At 49.2% G+C, this 20,587-nt stretch overlaps 1 protein-coding gene across 2 annotated transcripts in view; it reads left to right on the forward strand.

Annotated features, from left to right (window-relative positions):
- NUP133 (nucleoporin 133) overlaps nucleotides 1-20,587 on the forward strand; it is a 1,444,728-nt gene that overhangs the window by 1,402,897 nt on the left and 21,244 nt on the right. For both annotated transcript variants that reach the window (XM_069606929.1, XM_069606930.1), the window contains one exon: nucleotides 9,891-9,979. In XM_069606929.1, the coding sequence (XP_069463030.1) occupies nucleotides 9,891-9,979 (89 nt within the window). The remainder of the gene's footprint in view (nucleotides 1-9,890; nucleotides 9,980-20,587) is intronic.

A 20,587-nucleotide genomic window follows, 5' to 3' on the forward strand; every position in this document is an offset into this window, starting at 1 on the left:
AGTGCAAAAAATTTAGGATGGTCACTTTGCAGCACGTGCTCAGCCAACTATAAAGAGGAGACTTCTTGACTTCGCTCAACCTGGAGGACGCCTACTTCCACGTCCCCGTTCACAAACATAGAAAATGTCTATGCTTCTTGGTGCAGGTACAGCACTCAGTTCAAGGCTCTACCTTTCGCCTTCAAGTCTGCCCCCAGAGTGTTCACGAAATGCCTTGCGCCAGCGGCGGCCCATCTACACCTACACGGTATATACCCATACCCGGTTGACTAGCTGATTCACTCCAGCTTGCAGGAGCTGGCCGAAGGACACAGAGAGGTGACCGTCCGGCTGCTAACGGATCTGGGATTCTCCGTCAACTATCCAAAATCCTGCTTAACGCCATCACAGAATGCGCTGTGCCTAGGCGCCAGATTCAATACGGTGTCTTGCCTGGCGTCTCCCTCTGGGTAGAGGATAGCAGCCATTCTGGTGAAGGTGCAGCGGCTATAGTTGACGAAGACCGCCACGGTGCGGGCCATCAAGTTGTTGCTGGGAATGATGTCCTGCATCTACCTCGTTGCAAATGCGACCACTCCAGGAATTCCTGGACGCCCCCTGGATACAGGTGTCCAGAAGTTTCATGGATATCGCTCAACGACGAGTTCCGGGGGGGAGCGAGGGGTGATGGTGTAGTAGGGAGCATTAGCTCCAACATTGCCCAAGGCACGGTATTCCAGAACCCGCCATACCAGGAGACGGTCACCACGGACACCTCCCTAGAGGGATGGGGAGTGTACACCAGACTTCTCCAGCATTGGATCTTTCATAGATTCAGATGCTTGAATATTCCCCGTCGTCAGACTGGGAATCCTCGGTGATAAATTAAATAATAATAATAATAATAATAATAATAATTTTTTAAAAAAAAAAAAATATATATATATATATATATACACACTGCCACCTAGCAGTGCATGTACATAGCCCATTATAGCTTATGAGCCACTTCATTGTGTAGTCCCTCCACCTCACTTTGGTCCTTTATGGCCCTAGCCAATGAGGTGGCAGGGCTTAAGCTCCGCCCCCGGCAGCCATCTTCAGATTTTTCACCGCAGTCTATCAGACACAGGGAATCCTCAAGCTCTCTGAGCTTTTCCAAATTCTTTCTACTTTTGTGTGGAATATATTTGTAAAATATATTCCATCTTGTTCCCCTTCCTAGGGGCTTTCTTTCCAATTAACCTTGGTGGCAAAACTTGTTGTTTTCCTCTCAAAATCGTCGACTGAACTTCTCTTCAGAAATGGAGGCACCTCAGGCTGTCAGGAAGCCTTCCCTGTTCAGGGACTGCACGAGGTGCAAGAAGAAATTGGTTTACTACAAGGACCCCCACGAGCATTGCATTTATTGTCTGTACCCACATGACATTAAAAAATGCGAGATTTGTAAAACTTTTTCCACCAAGACCCTTCATGACAGGCATAGAAGACTCCTTTCATACCTGGAATCCAGGGATCAATCTTCGGACGAAGAGTCTGTCAGAACAGCTCCTGTCCAATCCAGCACTCCATCTGAGAGGCAAACTTCAAAGAGAAGGGCCTCTTCAGTGGAAAGGAGTTCCTCTCCCAAATCCAAAAAGAGGAAGCTGGAATTGATACCCTTTCTGCCTCCAGTTGACCTTTCAAGCCAGAAAAAGTCAGCAAAATCTGCCTCCAGAGGTAAGGAGGAGTTTGCAAAAAACGGGGGAGGGGGCAGTCGTCGGCGGGTAAACCCCCCCACGAATGAAGGGAAAGGTAAAGGCCCGTCATCGGCCATACCGTCGACGAAACCAGCATCGACGACGACGATGCTTAAGACATCGTCGACAGTTAGATCATCGTCATCGGACATGTCGACCACGAAGCAATCGTCGACGAGCAAGAAACACCACTCGTCCACGAAGCATTCATCCATGACGCAGTCGTCCACGGAGCACACTCCACATTCGTCAACGAAGCCCTTGTCGACGGGAAAATGTCAGTCGTCGACGACGAATCCCTCGTCGACTGGAAAATCTCAGTCGTCGACGGGAAAATCTCAGTCGTCGACGGGAAAATCTCGGTCGTCGGCGAAGCCCTCGTCGACGGGAAAATGTCAGTCGTCGACGACGAATCCCTCGTCGACTGGAAAAATGTCAGTCGTCGACGACGAATCCCTCGTCGACGGGAAAATCTCAGTCGTCGACGAGAATAACACCATCCATAACGCCTTCAGAGGCACCGCAAATTTCAGCAGTTACAGAGGAATTACTGCCTCTTACTCTTGAAGCTCCTGTCATTACAAGCAATATCATTGAGAAGAATACTGTAACTGAACCTATGGTGCAGCAATTTTCACCTTTGGGGCACATGGCAGAACTTCCGGATATAATTCTTCAGGAAGAATTCTCTGATGCAGAAGTGGTGGAAGAGTCCATCGGTCCCTTACCGAAACAATACAGCCCTCCTTGGCACCCGTCCACGGGAGAATCCGAATATCCTCATAACCCGGTGCTCATGTTATCCGTGCAGAGGATTGTAGAAGAATTTTACAAACGGCAAAGGGAGAAGCAAGTTCCGATTAATCCCATTCCTAGAGAGTCATCCCCGATTCCAGGCACATCGGGTTGCTCTCCTTACAGGAGTAGACCGCAAAAACGGATGAGATCCCCTGCTCGAAGACCGAGGAGCAGCACCCACAGTGCTTCACCTACAAGAGTCCCGTCACCACAGTCATCGCACAGACCGCGATCTCCGGACGTAGATCCCACCATGGTACCGTCCACCATCTCGGTATCAGACTGGCAGGAGGATCCTTTTGGTGAATTTTCGGAACCAGAAGAAGGAGAAATAACTCAGGAGCCAGACGCACACAGTGATTGGGATGACTACGTCGTCGAGAAGCCCAGGAGGAGAGACTCGCCGGGCAAGGCCTCACCACCGGATGATCTCGTTTCTTTCCACACCATAATAGGTAAAGCCGCAGAACTGTTTAAAATTCAGGTTTCTTCGGAGGAAAGGCAATCAGTGCTCTATGAGCACAGGGACAAACGAAGGAGGACAGTGACCACAATTCCCCTCCTCGATACCATCTGGGATTCCGGTTCCAAGATCTTATCTACGCCCTTATCGACTCCGGCGTTGGTGTCCAGGCCAGAAAAGAAATATAAAGCTCCGGATTCGGCACCGCTTTGTTTAAGGGGTCATACGAAACCGGACTCAGTTATTACAGTGGCGGCCAGAAAGAAACTCGCCAACCCCTCCTCACCTTTGTCGGCACCACCGGATAAGGACGGACGCAAATTGGAAGCCATGGGCAGGAAAGTTTCATCTTCTGCATCACTTACAATCAGAGCGGGTAATGCACTGGCCATGACCGCACGATTCGATCGCGAGCTTTGGCTCCGCATGTCTAACTTGGCGAAACAATTACCACCGGAGCTCCAGGAGGAGGCAAAATCCATTATCGCGGATGGTGAAGCAACATCGGATCACATGATCGACGCGGCAGTTGATGTGGCCGAATCAGGCTTCAGGCAGATGGCGCACGGTACAGTGCTCAGAAGGCAGGCCTGGATGAAGGCTACTAACTTTAGACCTGAAGTTCAGGCGCAGATTCTGGACATGCCATTTGACGGTCAAGATCTTTTTGGGAAAAAGATAGACGACCATTTGAAAGCAATCAAGACAGACACTGACACAGCCAGAGCCATCAGTTCTTTAAAGGACAAAAGTAAGGACCATCGGTCTTTTCATCCCTTTAGAGGTTCATCTTCCAAATTCAGGGGATACAGTCGTTCCTCCTCCTATGGTCAGAAAGCACAAGGGGCACGTACCAAGGCAATAAATATCAGTCATCCAACAGATACGCCCATAGAGGCAGACGTGGCTCCGCCCAAGGGAAGTCGCAAGGCAAGCAGAACTGACGACCAATCCCCCCCCCTTCGCCACGCCCCGGTGGGGGGAAGGGTGAGCCAGTTTTTCCAGCGCTGGCGGTCAATTGCATCGGACAAATGGGGTGTTACAGGTGATCCGAAAGGGTCACACCTTAGAATTTCTGGACCAACCTCCTTCCCTGCCTCCAACATCTCGCAGAGTGCATATGCTAAAACAGGTCATGTCCGAAGTGCAAAAACTGCTCCAGAAGGCAGCAGTAGAACCAGTTCCTTATTCTCAGAGGGGAAAAGGTTTTTACTCCCGATGCTTCCTCGTCAGAAAGAAAAACGGTCAATGGAGACCCATCTTGGACCTGAGGGCGCTCAACAAGTTCATCAAGCGCATAACTTTCAAGATGGTGGCTCTACAAGGGGTGCTACCTTGGTTAAACAAGCACGACTTCTTGGCTACTTTAGACTTGGAGGATGCTTATTTCCACATCCCGATCCATCCAGCACACAGGCAGTTCCTCAGGTTCACAGTGGGAGGGCTCCACTTTCAGTTTCAAGTGCTTCCGTTCGGCCTAAAATCGGCGCCAAGAGTTTTCACGAAATGCCTGGCACCGGTAGCGGCAAGTCTCAGGAGAGCAGGAACGGACGTTTTTCCATACCTGGACGATTGGCTGATAAAGGCAAGTTCAGCTGCAAAGGCTCGTTCGGCAGTGTCAAGGACGGTCAACCTCCTAAAAGAGTTAGGTTTCTCCATCAACCAGACGAAGTCCTGCCTCGTCCCCAGCAAGGTAGCTCTCTTCCTGGGAGCCGAGCTAGACTCCAGCATTCCCAGAGTGAGACCATCCACAGAGAGAATAGCAGCGATTCTACGCTTAACTTCGAACTTCCTACAGAAAGAGACAACATCTGTGCGCTCTTACAAATCCCTATTGGGCATGATGTCATCATGCATATTCCTCATACCGAACTGCAGGCTTCGCATGAGGCCGGTTCAGGAAGCTCTGGACCACCAATGGAAACAAGCTTTCGGATGCTGGGAAGACATTGTCCAGATTCCATCAACGTTGCACAAGGCCCTTCGATGGTGGAACGCTCAGAGGAATCTTCTACAGGGAATGCCTTTTCAAGCACCGACATCGACCCTCCTGCTGCGGGCGGACGCTTCCTTATCAGGCTGGGGCGCTCATCTTGCGGACCTCCAAGCCAAGGGATCTTGGTCGGCACAAGAGTCCCAACTCCACATCAACGTGTTGGAGCTCAGGGCCGTAAGGTTGGCGCTGAAAGCCTTCCTACCGGTTATAGCTGGTCAAGTTCTTACAGTCCAGACAGACAACACGACCTCCATGCACTATACAAACAAGCAGGGAGGCACGAGGTCTCAGATTCTGTCGCAAGAAGCCCAACAGCTATGGGCATGGGCCTTGCGCTACGGGATACAGATCAGGGCAGAACACCTTCCAGGAGTGGACAATGTCCTAGCGGACAGATTAAGCAGAGACTACACAGCGTCACACGAGTGGGAGCTGGACGAAAAAGAAACCCAACGGATCTTTGCCTTATGGGGCCATCCGCAGATCGACCTTTTCGCCACCAGGAACAACAAAAAATGCAAGAGATTTGCATCAAGATACCCCGAGCACCAATCGCTGGGAGACGCGTTCTCAGTGGATTGGTCGGGGAAGCTCCTCTACGCCTTCCCACCCATTCCCCTCATGTCGAGGGTACTTCGCAGGCTGAAAGAACAGGATTGTTCCTTGATCCTTATTGCACCCGATTGGGCACGGCAAGTCTGGTACCCGACGCTGAGACATCTATCCTGCAAAACCCCGATTCGTCTCAGATCACATCAATATCTACTGACACAACAGAACCGCAAGGTCCTCCACCACGACCCGAGGAGCCTGTCCCTCAAGGCATGGTTCCTGAGCAGCGTAAACTAAGGCACCTAAAGTTACCATCAGAATGCTGGGATATCATCAGGGCCGCTAGAGCCCCGTCCACGCAACTCGCCTACACCAGAAAATGGACCAGGTTTTCCAAATGGTGCGAGACCTCTGCGATCGATCCCCTCACGGCCTCGGTTGATCAAATTCTGCCTTACTTGTTGCACCTGGCTAAATCAGGGCTCTCACTGTCCTCTATCAAGGTCCATCTGTCAGCCATAGCGGCCTACACAGTAACCGCGGAGACGCAAGCCTTACTCTCCTTACCAGCGATCAAGATCTTCCTGAAAGGACTGATGCGTACTTATCCACCTACACCAGTTCCGGACTGGAGCCTCAACACCGTCTTAACGGCCCTCATGCAACCTCCCTTCGAGCCCATACATAGATGCGATATGAAATTCTTGTCCTGGAAGGCATCCTTCCTGGTAGCCATCACATCGGCCAGAAGGATCAGTGAGTTGCAAGCTTTGTCTTCGGAACCTCCATTTACCTTGTTCCAGAAGGACCGCGTCATCTTAAGGCCTCACCCGAAGTTCCTCCCCAAGGTACTTTCGGAGATGTCCTTCACTGAGCGCATTGTGTTACCAACCTTCTTCCAGAATCACGCTTCAGAAGCGGAAAGGACATTACACACTCTAGACGTTTCTAGGGTGTTGAAGATTTACTTGCAAAGAACCAAGGAGTTCCGCTCCTCAAACCGGCTATTCATTTCCTTCTCTGGCCGTTCCAAGGGCCAACATATATCCAAACAAAGTCTGGCACGCTGGGTATCGTCCTGCATCACCCACTGCCATCAGTTGAAAGGCGACCCTTTAACTAGACCGCCGTCTGCTCACTCCACCAGAGGAAGGGCGGCGTCAACAGCATTCCACGCAGGGGTGGCCTTGAAAGACATATGCAGAGCTGCCACGTGGAGCACTCTCCATACTTTCGCGAAACACTACTGCCTGACTGAAGATACCAACAAAGAAACTGCAGTTGGACAGGCAGTGCTCCGCCATCTCTTTGTGTAAGGTAGGACCAGCCTCCTTTCCCACCTTTCCCGAAGTATGTAACCGTTGTGTTGCTGCATGGTAAAGGTTTGATCAGAAATATGTTTTTCTGTAATTATGCATATCTGTTTATTATGGTGGCATGTTTTAACTGCTTGGTATTCTATTCAAGCATCTGAATCTATGAAAGATCCAATGCTGGAGAAGTCTTAGTTACTTACCTGTAACTGTATTTCTCCAGCATTGGTATCTTTCATAGATTCACATTCGCCCGCCCGCCTCCCCTGAGAGGCTGCTCCTATGCTCGGCATCCATCATACTGTAATCTCTACGGTTCAAAATCTGAAGATGGCTGCCGGGGGCGGAGCTTAAGCCCTGCCACCTCATTGGCTAGGGCCATAAAGGACCAAAGTGAGGTGGAGGGACTACACAATGAAGTGGCTCATAAGCTATAATGGGCTATGTACATGCACTGCTAGGTGGCAGTGTGTGTATATATATATATGTATATATATATATATATATATTTTAAAAAAAAATTATTATTATTATTATTTAATTTATCACCGAGGATTCCCAGTCTGACGACGGGGAATATTCAAGCATCTGAATCTATGAAAGATACCAATGCTGGAGAAATACAGTTACAGGTAAGTAACTAAGACGTCTGCACGCCAGAGGCCTGTGGTTGCCAGAGGAGAAGGATCTTCATATCAACATCCTGGAGCTACGGGCAGTATTCTGGGCCCTCAAGTCATTCCTCCCTTCTCTGAAAGGCAAGGTGGGGAGGATCTTCACGGACAACACCACCGCAATGTTCTACATCAGGAAGCAAGGGTGCACTCGATCCCCATCGCTCTCCAAGGGAAGCGCAAGACTTGTCGCAATGGGCTTTCAGACAGGGCATGCTCCTCGTCACCTGGCGGGAGGCAAGAGCACCATTGCAGACTCCCTTAGCAGGGAACTGCACTCTTGCCACAAGTGAGAGCTTGGTTAGGATCAGGTGAACTGTCTGTTTGCTGAGTGGGGCAGGCCCAGATAGATCTGTTTGCGACAGCAGTGAACTCCAAGTACCAGTTTGCCAGCAGTTTACACCAGTCGAGTAGCCTGGGGGACGTGTTCTTCTTCCCATCGGAAGGACTGTTCCTGTGCCCATTCCCTCCGTTCCCTCTCCTGTTATGAGTCATCAACACACTCAGACGATGTCCGTGCAAGATGATACTCATCGCCCCGGCATGGCCGAGGCAGATTTGGTTTCCGGACCTTCTGTGTCTGTCAGCATCACCTCCAATCAAGCTGCCAGTGGTTCCGGATCCAGAGAAGGAGGCGCAGTCCTGCATCACGAACCAGGATCGCTAAACCTGGGAGATTGCCTCCTGCAGACCTAGAGTTTGGTGGATATGAGTTTCCTGCGGACTGCAGGGAGATCCTCGCCAGTGCCAGGCCGTCGTCGAGTTTGAAGTGCTACAGTCACAAGTGGAAGCAGTTCGCTACGTGGTGCCGGTTGCAGAAGATTACCCCACTGCGGGTCACGACCCTGCAAGTTCTTCGATACTTGCTATCCTTGGCTGTCACACGCCTCTATCAAGGTGCATCTAGCTGCAATGTCCCGCTACACCAGGCCTCCAGGAGGAGCTTCACTTTTGTCTCACCGACTCGTCAAGGGGTTCCTCAAAGGACTTTTTCGATCTTTCCCACCGGTGAAGGCTGCTGCCCCGACGTGGGAACTCAACGTGGTTCTAACGAGGCTCATGGTAGCCACCTTCAAGCCTATGCGTCAGGCACCTCTCAAGTTCCTTTAATGGAAAACGGCTTTCCTTGTGGCAATCGCATCTACCAGGAGGGTAGAGGAGATCCAGGCCCTTTCCACGAATCGGGGTGGTGCTGCGGGTGCACCCCTCTTTCGTGCCGAAGCTTCAGTCGGAATTCCACTTCAATGAGCCTTTGGTGTTACCTGTTTTTTTTTCCCCCAAAGCCTTCGTCACCGGCTGTAAGGGCCTTGCACTCGCTGGAAGTTGCTCATGCCTTGAAGTTCTACGTGGCACGCACAAAGAGTTTTCAGAAGACTTCACAACTGTTTGTGAACAATGGGGAAGCCTTGTCCAAGGCTTCCTTCTCAAGGTGGCTCTCCGGCTGCATCATGCACTGTCATCGGTTGGCGAACCGACAGCTTCCCGATTGGCCGAAAGCCCACTCCACAGAGCGATCGCTGCGGCAATGGCGTTCCTGTCTGGTGTGCCCCTGCTGGACATCTGCAGGGCTGTTACGTGGAGGTCCATGCACACCTTCACGAAGTTCTACTGCATCGACAGGGAATCCAGGGATTCCAGGGAGGATTCCCGAGTAGGCCAAGCAGTGCTACGCAACCTGTTCTCTGGAGGAGAGTCTGTTCCAGAGGTAAGAGTTAATTGCTTCTATTGAGCCTTGCCACCTCTTGTGGTTGTGTAATGTTGTACTGCTATGTAATGGTTATTCATGAGCATGTGAATCCATGCCAGACTCCATCCTGGAGAAGGAACAAGTTACTTACCTGTATCTAGTGTTCTCGAGCATGGGCCTGGCATGGATTCACATACGAACCCTTTGTCTGTCCCCTCTGCAGCTCTTCTCGGTCATACTGCCACTTTACGTGCTCACCACATCTGAAGATGGCTGCCAGAGGGCAGTATGACCCAGAGGAAAGTGATTGGTTTAAAATAGAAACACAGTTTGTAAGTGAAAGGGTTTTTTCTTTTACCAAGGATTCCCGGCCTGACGATGGGGAATATTCATGAGCATGTGAATCCATGCCAGACCCATGCTGGAGATCAATAGTTGCAGGTAAGCAACTTGTTCCTTCTTTAAAAATGCAAATTTGAGTTAATGCGAGTTAAAGCAGATTATGTTCTAATGAAAACTGATATGAGCATGAGATTTGTCTTTGAAACCTCTTGCTTAAAATCATATGCCATCTTTAATCAGAATGCATTTAATAATGTCTTGATTAGTCCACAAAGGAATTAATACAGCCATTTCATCTATTATGCTCGATGAATGCCAATTATGTCTGTCCTGTCGTTCTTTTGCAGTTGGACCACTTCGGATGAAAGTGATGATCCAATTGAATCTTCAAAAGACACAGTGTTTGTAAAAATCATACACAAATTATTGAAAGAAGGCAAGTGTCTGTTTTAACATCATAAACAGTTGATACATATGACCTAAGTATATCAACAATGGTTATAAATGTACAGGCCACTCCATGCAGTCTGACTTTTAACCTGTTTATCATGCCAGCATCATTTGCAAAGCGTAGCCCGTTTTAATCTGGTTTTCGCCAAGCTTTTACTCATTTAAATTGGTATGACGATGTGTGGCCAACAGAATGCGAGTTGCATAAAAGATACTTCAACACTGTTCTATCCCAGGTTGGCTTGGGTTGGGAGAATGCCTGCAGGGCCTAGCTGTCTTTGAGTAAACTCAAAAGGGACCGCTTCAATTAACATTGTCAGGCTGGAGGTAGAACAGAACTATATGAAGGGGCCTATTCCAATAGATTTCTTCCTCTCACAGATTCCTCCTAGATATATCTGAAGTGCAAGCTGTCCACTGGAATGTTTTTCAGCCACCAAGGGCGCACGGTGTCGCTCCACGTCTGCTCCGCCCATCAGTTCTGCACTCCCATTTGCTGGATGTGACATTGGGTCTAATATAGATGGAGTTGTCACGTCCCATGACATCTGCTCCTTTTTTATGCACAGTACACTTCAGGGATGCCACTTATCTTTATTACTTTTACTGCATCATGCATAATACATTGAAGGTCTTGGGCTTGAAGCCCTGCTTTTACTGAATAAGGTAAACATCCATGTCAGATCTGCACCAGTTATATCTTCACCTCTTTGGGGAGGCCAACGACAGAGAATTTGCGGTCCTGCCAGTATGTGGGCTCTAAGGCTGGCAGGGTGCGTGCCACTAAGCTCTTCACTGACTGCTGATTGTGGTAAAATGACTCCTTCAAAGTCCTCTGGCGCAGAGTCTAAGCAGGTCGCGGTTGAGGAAGCTGTGTAGGAGTGTTCTCTTGTCCGGAAGGGTAGGCAGCAGCACAGGAAGACTTTCTGCTGCCCCGGTGGTTCATTGAGCCAGCATTTTTATTAGCATTCGTCGAAGAACAGATTCATTATTGCTGCCTTAGGGGTAGCTCAAACGACACTTCTATGTTGAAGGTTCCTTTTCCCATGCAATCCTTTACAACAGAATGGAAGAAATTCAGGCAGCAGATACTCAACCTCCTTTCCTTTTCTAAGGCTCCCACGGGTTCCACAGGTTCCGCTGCATTTAACGAAGCCAGCAGAGTTTTGTCTTTGGACTGCAACTACATGCCTTGTAGCCCATTTCAGGCTCCAGCGGTGGATACTGCTTCACCTCTGTGCACTGCAGCTCTGGCATCAAAGCTTTAGCGCTGAGCCCCTGTGCCTTGGTGCCATGGGTTCCTCGCAGGAGTATACCTTGGTTTCTGGGGGTAAATTCCTATCGACAATGTCTGAAATCCTTTAAACGAAAGGGATCCCATTACTCCAGTGTGCCTGTAGAACTTACCGCAAGGAGTTCTACAGCAAAGGGGAGGATCTAGTGGATCTGGCCATTGATTTTTAGGAGGCCTCTGGCTTGGATGCATCTCCAGAGCTAGGTATCCTGTCTATACTAGATCTGGTGGGTTTGTCTGCTGTGAGGATCCTGCAGGCGTCCTCATTTCTTTTCCCCCTGTATCCTCGTATCGGTTGGCCAAAGAAAGGCCATCACTTTTGGTTCCTGACCCTGGGGGTGGATATGTGAGGGAGGATCACCTGGGTGGAGGAGACTTGAGGAGAGGACTTCATTAGGTGAGACATGGTATCCCCCATTTCCCTTTCACAACAGACCCTCTATCCTCAAGCCTTTGTAGGCTTTTGTCAGCCCTTTCCCTGTCCTTACCCTAAAACATTCCCCAAAACACACCAGTATGCTACTGGGACATATAGGACAACTAGAACACATCCTAATCTTATTAATGCAGACACATATCGGCCCAAGCCAGGTACTGAGACGAGGAGGACAACAAGAGTAAATCGGGACTTTTTTGGAATAATCATGGAGCCGGTGTAACGCTCACCTGATTCCCGTAGAGGCGCCGGTCTTGACTGGGCGTATACCGTATCTTCAAAGGTGATGTGTAACACACGGCTGGCTCTTTGGGCTGGACCTCTGTGCATTGTATGCCTGGCTCGGAGGGTAAAATGTCTGCAGATAGAAAATATGGGATTAATGAACTGGGTTGTTGAATGTCTCCCTCTTCTTCCCTTACTCTTCTCCTGTAGAACCCCAAAGGTTAACGCTCTCACCTTAGGTAAGTGAACGCCGTGCTCTCCATCTGCCTCGAGGCAGGGTGCTGTAACCAGTTTCTTCACTGGATAAGGGGAGCAGGCCTCTTGACTTCAGAGGACTGCTGTCCGTCGTTTACTGCACGAACGGTAAGTTTCGAGTAATTCTAATGTCTTTAAAGTCTTTAGTAATGATGTCTCTTGTTTTGCAGGGTTCCGGCAATGGTGGATGACGGGCTGCAGTGAGTTGAAGATGGAGCCCGTGTGATGAATAGAAGCGCCTGGAAGCACGTAAGTAAGCGCTTGTTGCCTGCTTCACGAAGCGCTCTAACTGTCTTTTATTTTGCAGGTACAAGTTCGGAGCGGCTGCCGGGTGCCGGAATACCCACTGGGTTAGATGTGGAAAGGAGTAATGGCACGTGAGTATTAAAGTTCCCCAATGTCTTTAAACGCACCTTGTTTTGTCTTTCAGATGCGGGATGCAGCGCCGAAGGCCTCCGGAGCGTGCGAAGAGTCGGTAAGCTTTTGTCTTTCAGATGCCGGAATGCAGTGTGAAGACCTCCGGAGCGCACGAAGAGTAGGTAAGCCTTTGTCTTTCAGATGCCGAAATGCAGCACGAGGCGTTGGTGACAGCCGATGGACCGGGTAAGTGAAGAGCTGTCACTGAAGACCGTAATGCTAACCTGTTCTTTCTTGTCTTTATAGGTGTTGCTGAAGACTGGATTCAGGATGGTAAGCCCTTTTTCCTTAGGCCCAGGATCAGATGCAGAAGACACGATGAGCGTCCTGCTGCTGAGGATGCAGAATAACGCAAAGCAAGATTCATCCATCGGGTGTGGTTTAAATAGCCTCCAGTAGTGCTTAGGTGTCTCCTTCCACAGCCACGCCTAGGCAAGAAAAGAGTTCCTGTTTTCCAGAAGAGTTCCAGTGTTCTGAATCTAGGGAGTGGCTCCTGCCCCACCCAACAGGAAAAGTAGTCCCAAACAGAAGAGGATCAGAGGCTCAACTGGCAGGCAAGTAAGCAGCATGGTCTGCTGCAGGTAAGTCCACCCAAGCATAATGAGCCCGGCGCTTCCAGCGCTGGGACTAGGCATATTTATGAGCCTGGTGCCACTGGCGCCAGGACTGGGTCCAAAAGGTCCCAATTGGGACTGGTTGGCACTCGGAACCTGGGTTATGGATCTGCTTCCAAGGGAGTTGGGAAAACCCTGACCTTTTGGAAGCAGAGATCATGACAGCCGGGAACTTTAAAAGTCGGAATCAAGATGGAAATGGGTTCAGCTGTGGAGGCAAAGGAACAGCAACCCCAGGTCAGCGGTGTGGCAAGCGGAGCACTCGAGACCAGTGTGCAGATGCAGAGTGTATGCAACGGGAAGCAAAGCCAAGGTGTGCTGGAAGCCGGTAGCAGACCGTGAGAGGGAGGCCAGCGTGACATGAGCAAAGCGGTCACAAGCATTCTGATCTGCAGGTGGCGCATTGCCACGGAGCCACACCATAAAGAGCAGCTGGGAGAGGAAGGCGAGGACCCATGGCGGCAGAGACCTTGCAACGCCTTAAGCTCCGACCGGTGAGTGTGGCAAACACCAGGCTGGCAGGCGAATATGCAATGAATGTCATTTTGAACACCGAACTAAATGAAAACCTTTACAAGTGCTTTCGAATATCGCACAAAGCAATTACAGGTAGTTTTGAATCGCAGACAGTGAGTCATTATTGAATATCGCACAGATCAATTACAAGTACTTTCGAATAATGAACGAACAAACAAAGTCATTATAAATACCTTTTGAATGCCGAGCAGAGCAAAAGCTACTTTTAAGCACTTGTGAGTGGAGTGAAAGAAAGGTGAGGAAATTAACGGATACAATGAGCTGGATTTTCTGAAACAGAAGTATTGGCAAAGTCAAGATAATACGCAGAAGGGTATGGTTTGATAAACCAGGTATTGGCCTAAGCCAAAAGAGTTCAAGAAACTGCATGTTATGAGGAAGCCTTGGCAAGAGCCAGGTGTAGCCAAGAGGGGGGGGACTCGGTTGCGTGACCTGCAATGGGTGGACTGTGTGGTCTGACAACTGCGCCTAGACCGAGGGCCTTGTATGGCGAAACCATTGAAAGTATGCATAAAGAAGCTTGTTTTGCAACAGCCTTTTGTGATTTTGAAATCAAGCTATTGAATTGCCTATGTGAACTAGTGAAAGAACAAATATCAAAAGAACTGCGAAGAGTCCCAAGGAACTGTATTGTTTTGAGAAAGCTGGAAGATTTGAACTCTTGGGAAAGGGAACCCCAGTATCTTGTGAACTATTTTGAACTTGGGGAAGCTGATTACAAGCCAAGAGCTGGAAGAAGCTCTGAACTTTATTTTGAACACTACTCATTTGGATGCTGACATCCCTACACATTGTGTAAAGGTAATTGTGAGGACACATTTAGGTTTTGGACACAGACCGACATTTGATTTGGACTTCCTGACACAGGCTATCCTTAGTTTTCTTTAGGTAGTGAAATCACACCTTGGCATAGGGCAAGTTAGGCCTTACTCCATCCTGCTTTTTAAGTTGATAAAGCCTTTTTGTGAACCAAACTTGAACCTGTTGCCTGTGTCTACTCCATGATGCCTTCACACTGCCCTTTCTTGGCATAAGGTCCAGTGTGACCTGACTGACGTTTTGGACATGGGTCCTTCATGGGAGACCTGTTGCAGTTTAACCTGACTGTGGTGGCTCATGGATGAACACCTGAAAAGAAGCTGGCTCTATCCCTGCAGTGGACCAGGACCTTGCCAAGATGCATAACCCACCCCGCTCGGATTTCACGTCGTCTTTCCACACATCGGGAGAGTTTTGGGGTGCAAGCTGCTACAGTGGATTTCAACTCCATAACATTTCCCTCCCGCCCCCAGACAGTGAGAGGAAGAGGCTGATTGCAGTGGGCTGCAAGATTTAAGCTTCGAGCAGTCTGACATTGAGGGTTGCCAATGCTTCTTGCGCCCTTCCCAAGTATGCATTTGGCCTTTGGAGCGTGATCTCTGGTGTAGCTGAAAATCTGCTGATGGAAAAGATGGAGTTTTTTTAACTCTGGTTAGCAAAGGGCAGAAGGCTGTATGCCAGATGTTAGTTGTCTGGACAGAACTGATTGTGTGGCATGCGCTATGGGCACCTGGTCAGTCCAAAAGAGAAACTTAAGTATAAATGCATCTGTTTTCAGACCATACCCAGTTGAAGCTTTTGGAATTGCCCCTCAATGTGAATAAACCGTTTGGGGCTAAAGCTGACAAATCTCTATAGGAATTCCAAGCCTCGCAGGCCGCAGCCAAGTCTTTGGGCCTCGCTTTACACCAGCATTCTACATCCACTCTGAGAGGTTGTTTCTAGCCCTTCACCTCCTTTGCCCTCTGTGGCACGGACAAAATGCCCTTAGGAGGCTTTGTTGCCATGACTGTTCGGACTGATTTTCTATACTCTGGCCTGGTGGACAGATGTATAGAAGGCCAACCTATATTGTGACAGGGACAACTCTGGGAATCTGTAGCCAAACCAGTTTATGTAGCAGTGACAGGTGGCCAAGGCTAACTTCTTCAGAGTGGTGAGCTTGTAAAGGGTCCCCACAATGAGGTCACACAATGGGAGTCACAAATTGCACTTAGACAGGATGTATAAAAATACAGTTATTTAATTATGGCCAAAACACACTATAATAAAATGAATACAAGCAAGTAGACTTATCACACAATACTTTAAAACTAAATACATATATACATTCACAGGTTCAAATGCACAATACAAATCAAATACTCCTATAGGTAAGTATTATACACCAAAAGGTCCACAGAGATGATCCCTAGCTAAAATTGTCCATCCCTAAATTGCCTGGGGCCTCGGGCACTTTTGTTCAGGATACAGTTCCAGAAACCTTAGGATGCAGGAATAAATGCAGGTAGGGTCTCTGGGTTCCAGTGAAGAGTTCTTAGATTTAGGGTTCAATGTAGACTAGTGCACAAAATGATCCCCAACAGTCGGAAGTCTTGCAAAGGCAAGCATTGGCGAAGCCAGTAGTGTAAGAAATAGGTTTTATTATAAGCCCATTGACCTATAATGGGAGTATAGTGGTAGGTTAAACGCTCTGTAACTTACCTACTTACTTACCTGTCTTCCTAGAACAAAGGAAGGGTGTCCTGGCTTGCTTTTCCCGCCAAAATCTGCGGTCCTCGATTTTCAGGGGTTGCAGGTTTGTGCTTCTCTGGTTGGGATCTTTTGCTGGTGCAAGGACTCTCGTTTGAGGAATGCAAAAACAAATGATGCAGGCAGCACCCCTCTAGGGACTGTACTTGTGTCAAAAAAGCAGGTTTCGGACGTTGCACGCCATGCACAGCGATGCACCAGGACTCGGTAGCCGCGGTCGGACTTTGCGGCCTTTCTCTGGTCCCCTTGGTGCTAGGATGCCGATATTTCGCAGAGGGTGTCGTTGCAGTGGCAGCTGAGGGGGTGTGCCAAGTTACAGGCAGAAACTCAGAACGGCAACAAAGTTACCACGGTAGCCCAAAAACTAAGCTAGTCAGCCACAGGACGGTTCCAGGTCACTTCCGAAGGTGATTTCTGTGCTGGCCATCGAGCAGACGTCCGGAATGGATGGTCCCTCCACTCCAAGGGTCGTAGCGCCTTTGCAGGGCTACTAAAGATCACGAGCAAGACAGCGCTCCACCAGGGCTGCAGCAGAAGTTGGTTGCCAGGCCTCCTTCAGTCAGGTTTCCGGTTTCTTCGTGGGTCTCTCAGCTGGACAGGATACTTGGCTCCTTCAGGTTTCTCCAGGATCTCTGAAGAATACATGCAGGGGACCTCTTCTTATCATAAAAGCCAGGTAAGAGTCAAAACTCCTACTAGCCACCTGCAGCACTAGCCCACACACACACACCACAGTGGTCCAATCACGACCACTGGGGGGGAACACTCATGCATACCACTCAGACACACAGAAACCAAGATGGCTATTGGGGTCAGACTGACCCAATCCACATCCTACCTGCAAACACACAAAGCCCTCGAGTAGCCTGCTTTCCCGGGCGCTGGAAGTCCTTATAAGGATGCTAAACAACAAGATGGTAAAAAACAAGTGAAAATATCGTGGCACAGCTATGTTTGACCAGTAGCCACAGTCACTAGCCAAACGCGGTAAAGATAAAACGAAATTCCCCAAATAATTGGGGGAAAGTCACTGCTGCCACCAGCCCATCTTTTAAGCACATACAGCTATTCTCCCGCTCTCGTCCTCCCCCGAGGACAGCGACACAGCCTGTTCTTGCAGTAAAGTATCCGGGGGGATCGGATCAAAAACTTCAGGCCTCCAGGCTTCCTGTAGAACCCCCGTTGACGATGCCACCGTCGCAGTCGTTGTCGGTGGGACGTGGATACCACATGCGTCAGTGGCAGGGTGGAGGCCGATGACTGGACCGTCGACGACGGTGACTTAGCAGGTGGTTTAGGCGGTTCCGCCTTTTCCACACTTGGCCTGCCTTTACTCGACTCGAAGTCGATCTATGGTGATCGCCCGAGGAGGATTTCAGCCTTTCCTTGTCCTGCTTTTTTGATGAAGATGACGATTTTTTCGACGAGGACTCTCTAGCTGAATGACTCCAAGATGGCTCTTTTTCCGTCGGTCGAGATTTCTTCGCCGGTGGTTCCGACGAGGCCGCGCGGTGTGATGTTTTCGCCGATTATGTGGAGCCTACCTCCGAAGGGGGGTATGCCCCCGCTCCATCATTCAGCCATGCCACCAGCCGTCGATTTCGGTCTTTGAGGGTCTTTTGAGAAAACCCTTTGCATATGTCGCAGTTATCCGTCGAATGATGAGGGTGGAGGCAGTATATACAATCCATATGTCCGTCCCCCTCGTAAACTTTTTTCAAGCCGCACGTCGCGCATGGACAGCGCTTTTCCTGACATGGAGGAACATTTTCTCGAACTCCAACTCCAGGTACACAACCTTGTACAAAATAGTAAGACGACGCGAGGAGATCCCACTACTTTGGAGACGGTTGATATCTGAAGGGGAGCCGCGGGGGCGGGCCTCTTATACTGGGACGGCCTATGGAGCGTGCGTAGGCGGCTCCTAAAAGGACGTAGATAGGACACAAAAGTGTCGGAAGTTTTCCTATAGGGAAAGGCTATATATGTGTACCGAGGGTCCCAGTCTGACGACGGGGAATATTCTAAGCATGTGAATCCATGAAAGATCCAATGCTGGAGAAATGGAGTTACAGGTAAGAAACTATTCCCATCCTCTGAGTGTTCGTCTAGGGCAAAACAAAAATGCACCCCATTGCACTGCAGTGTATAAGCTGCTTTGTGCAATGATAAAAAGTTACTACAAGTGATACAAAAGTAACCACAAGTAGAAACATAGTAACACGACTATGGGAAACACTGTTTCCCAGTACTGATAGCCTTAAGGACATATCAGTTTCCCCATAACATGTGAGCAAAGGCCAGTACAGTGAAGCTTAAGGCTTAAGGCTTCACTGTACTGCAAAAAGTACAGGTAAGATTAAAAAAAAATAAAAGCAAAACGTTTAGGGGTTCCATAAAGATGGAAGGAAAGGTGCAGTAAAGAGAATCTTTCCTAACAAAGACTGTCCCAAAGCATTCCCCAATGCTAAGCCATTGTGACTTGGACATCGTCCATTTGATTTTTTGACGGAAGGGAGACTATCTGTTAGTCAGAGTGGCATTGCACCACTACCGAGTATTGGGCCTTACAGGTCATGACTTAAGAGTAACTGCCTCCCTTTTCTTCAGTGCCCACCCTCCTTCTGATAATTTGCTGCCTCCGGATGCTCCCTTGTTAAAGGAGATCCATCAGCATAAGAGGAACGTCGAATTGGTAGCCCATTCAGTGTGCGGGCAGCCCCTCTTTACTTTCTGGTCCCTGTGTCTCATCATGGATTGGTGGCTTGTTTATATACAAGTTTGAGATGGACACCATTGTCCAAACCATCCCAGCCTTCGAGTAGTTAGATTGGTTGGTGTGCTTGGGCCTCCAATCCAATTTCCATTTGCTGATTAATTTCAAGCGTAGGAAATACATGAGGTTCGAAGTTGGAAACACACATTGGCAGTTCAGAGTTCTGCCATTGTCTTTTTTCGGCTCCCAGGTTGTTCACCTACTGCTGGTGGTTGCTTGTTTCAGGAGAGATTAGATTCACATGTTGTTCTGCCTGGGTGATTGGCTCATTTAAGCCCTGACCTGGTGTCTGCACTTTCGTACCTTACATCTAGCCTTCTGCACAGCTTGAGCTTCACCCAAAACTTCAAGAAACCCTGTACCCCAGCCCACCAGTCCTTCCAGTTCATCTCTGCAGTCTTGAACATCCAACTGGGCAACGCATTTCCACCTCATGGATCGGATGGTGAACATCCTTCAGATGGAGCATGCCTTTCATTCCTTGAAAGGCCCGTCTGTATTACGGTGTTACCGGACACCCTGTTGCACATGAGGTCATTCCAATAGCTATTTTGGAGTCTTTGGTCTCCATTCCACGATGGAATGTCAAAACCGGTTGCACTTATTGGATGCTGTCTTGCGATCTCCTGTGGTGCGCCCTGTGAGACAACATGGCGAGTGCCAGACGTAAGCTCAGGAACATCAGTTTGCTGGAGCTGCTGGTTATCAGGCTGGTCCTAATGCGCTACCTTCCCTCTGTGTGAGGCAAGTTTGTTTTGTCCTGATGGACAACATGGTGGCAAAGCACTACCTCAGCAAGTGAGATGGTGTGTGGTTGTTGCCGCTGTACAACAAAGCAATGTGACTGGTTCTGTGCTCTGGAGAATGTGTCTTTGGACGCGACCCATCTTTCTGCGACCGAGAACACCATTGGAGATGAGGTGAGCAAACAGACTTAGGCCTCGCATGAGTGTGAGCTCTGCCAGGAAGTTGTAGAGGAGATCTTCTCCTTTTGGCGCACTCCTCAAGAAGAACCTCCATTGCGTACAATGAGTGCAAGTGGTTCTGTTTCAGGGAATTTACTTTGCCGGGAGATCTTGGGGACACATTGGATCGCCAATTGGAGCTTCAACCTCCTTTATGCTTTGCCACTGATCCCTGCCATTCAGCAGTTTCTAATGGATTCTTTCCTCCCACAGATTCCTCATCTGATATCCGTATTCCAGCACAGCTGTTATCTGAAAACTTTTCCTTTCCGCTGCCAGTGGACGCAGCATTGCTCTGCGTCGGCTCTGCCCGGCACCTCCCCGCGCTGGGCCAATATATATATATATATATATATATATCAGCCCCGTGATCTCCGTTCCTTTTTTCCACACACTCTGTTCCCTACTTGGGAACACGCTCATCGAGCTTTGTTTTTCTCCAACACCATGCCTACTCCATTGAAGGCCCCTGGCATCCAGCCGTGTGCGATTGTGGCGGTCAGA

The sequence above is a fragment of the Ambystoma mexicanum genome, chromosome 4p, assembly GCF_040938575.1.
Source record: "Ambystoma mexicanum isolate Mex_15411 chromosome 4p, UKY_AmexF1_1, whole genome shotgun sequence".
Classification (NCBI taxonomy): domain Eukaryota; kingdom Metazoa; phylum Chordata; class Amphibia; order Caudata; family Ambystomatidae; genus Ambystoma; species Ambystoma mexicanum.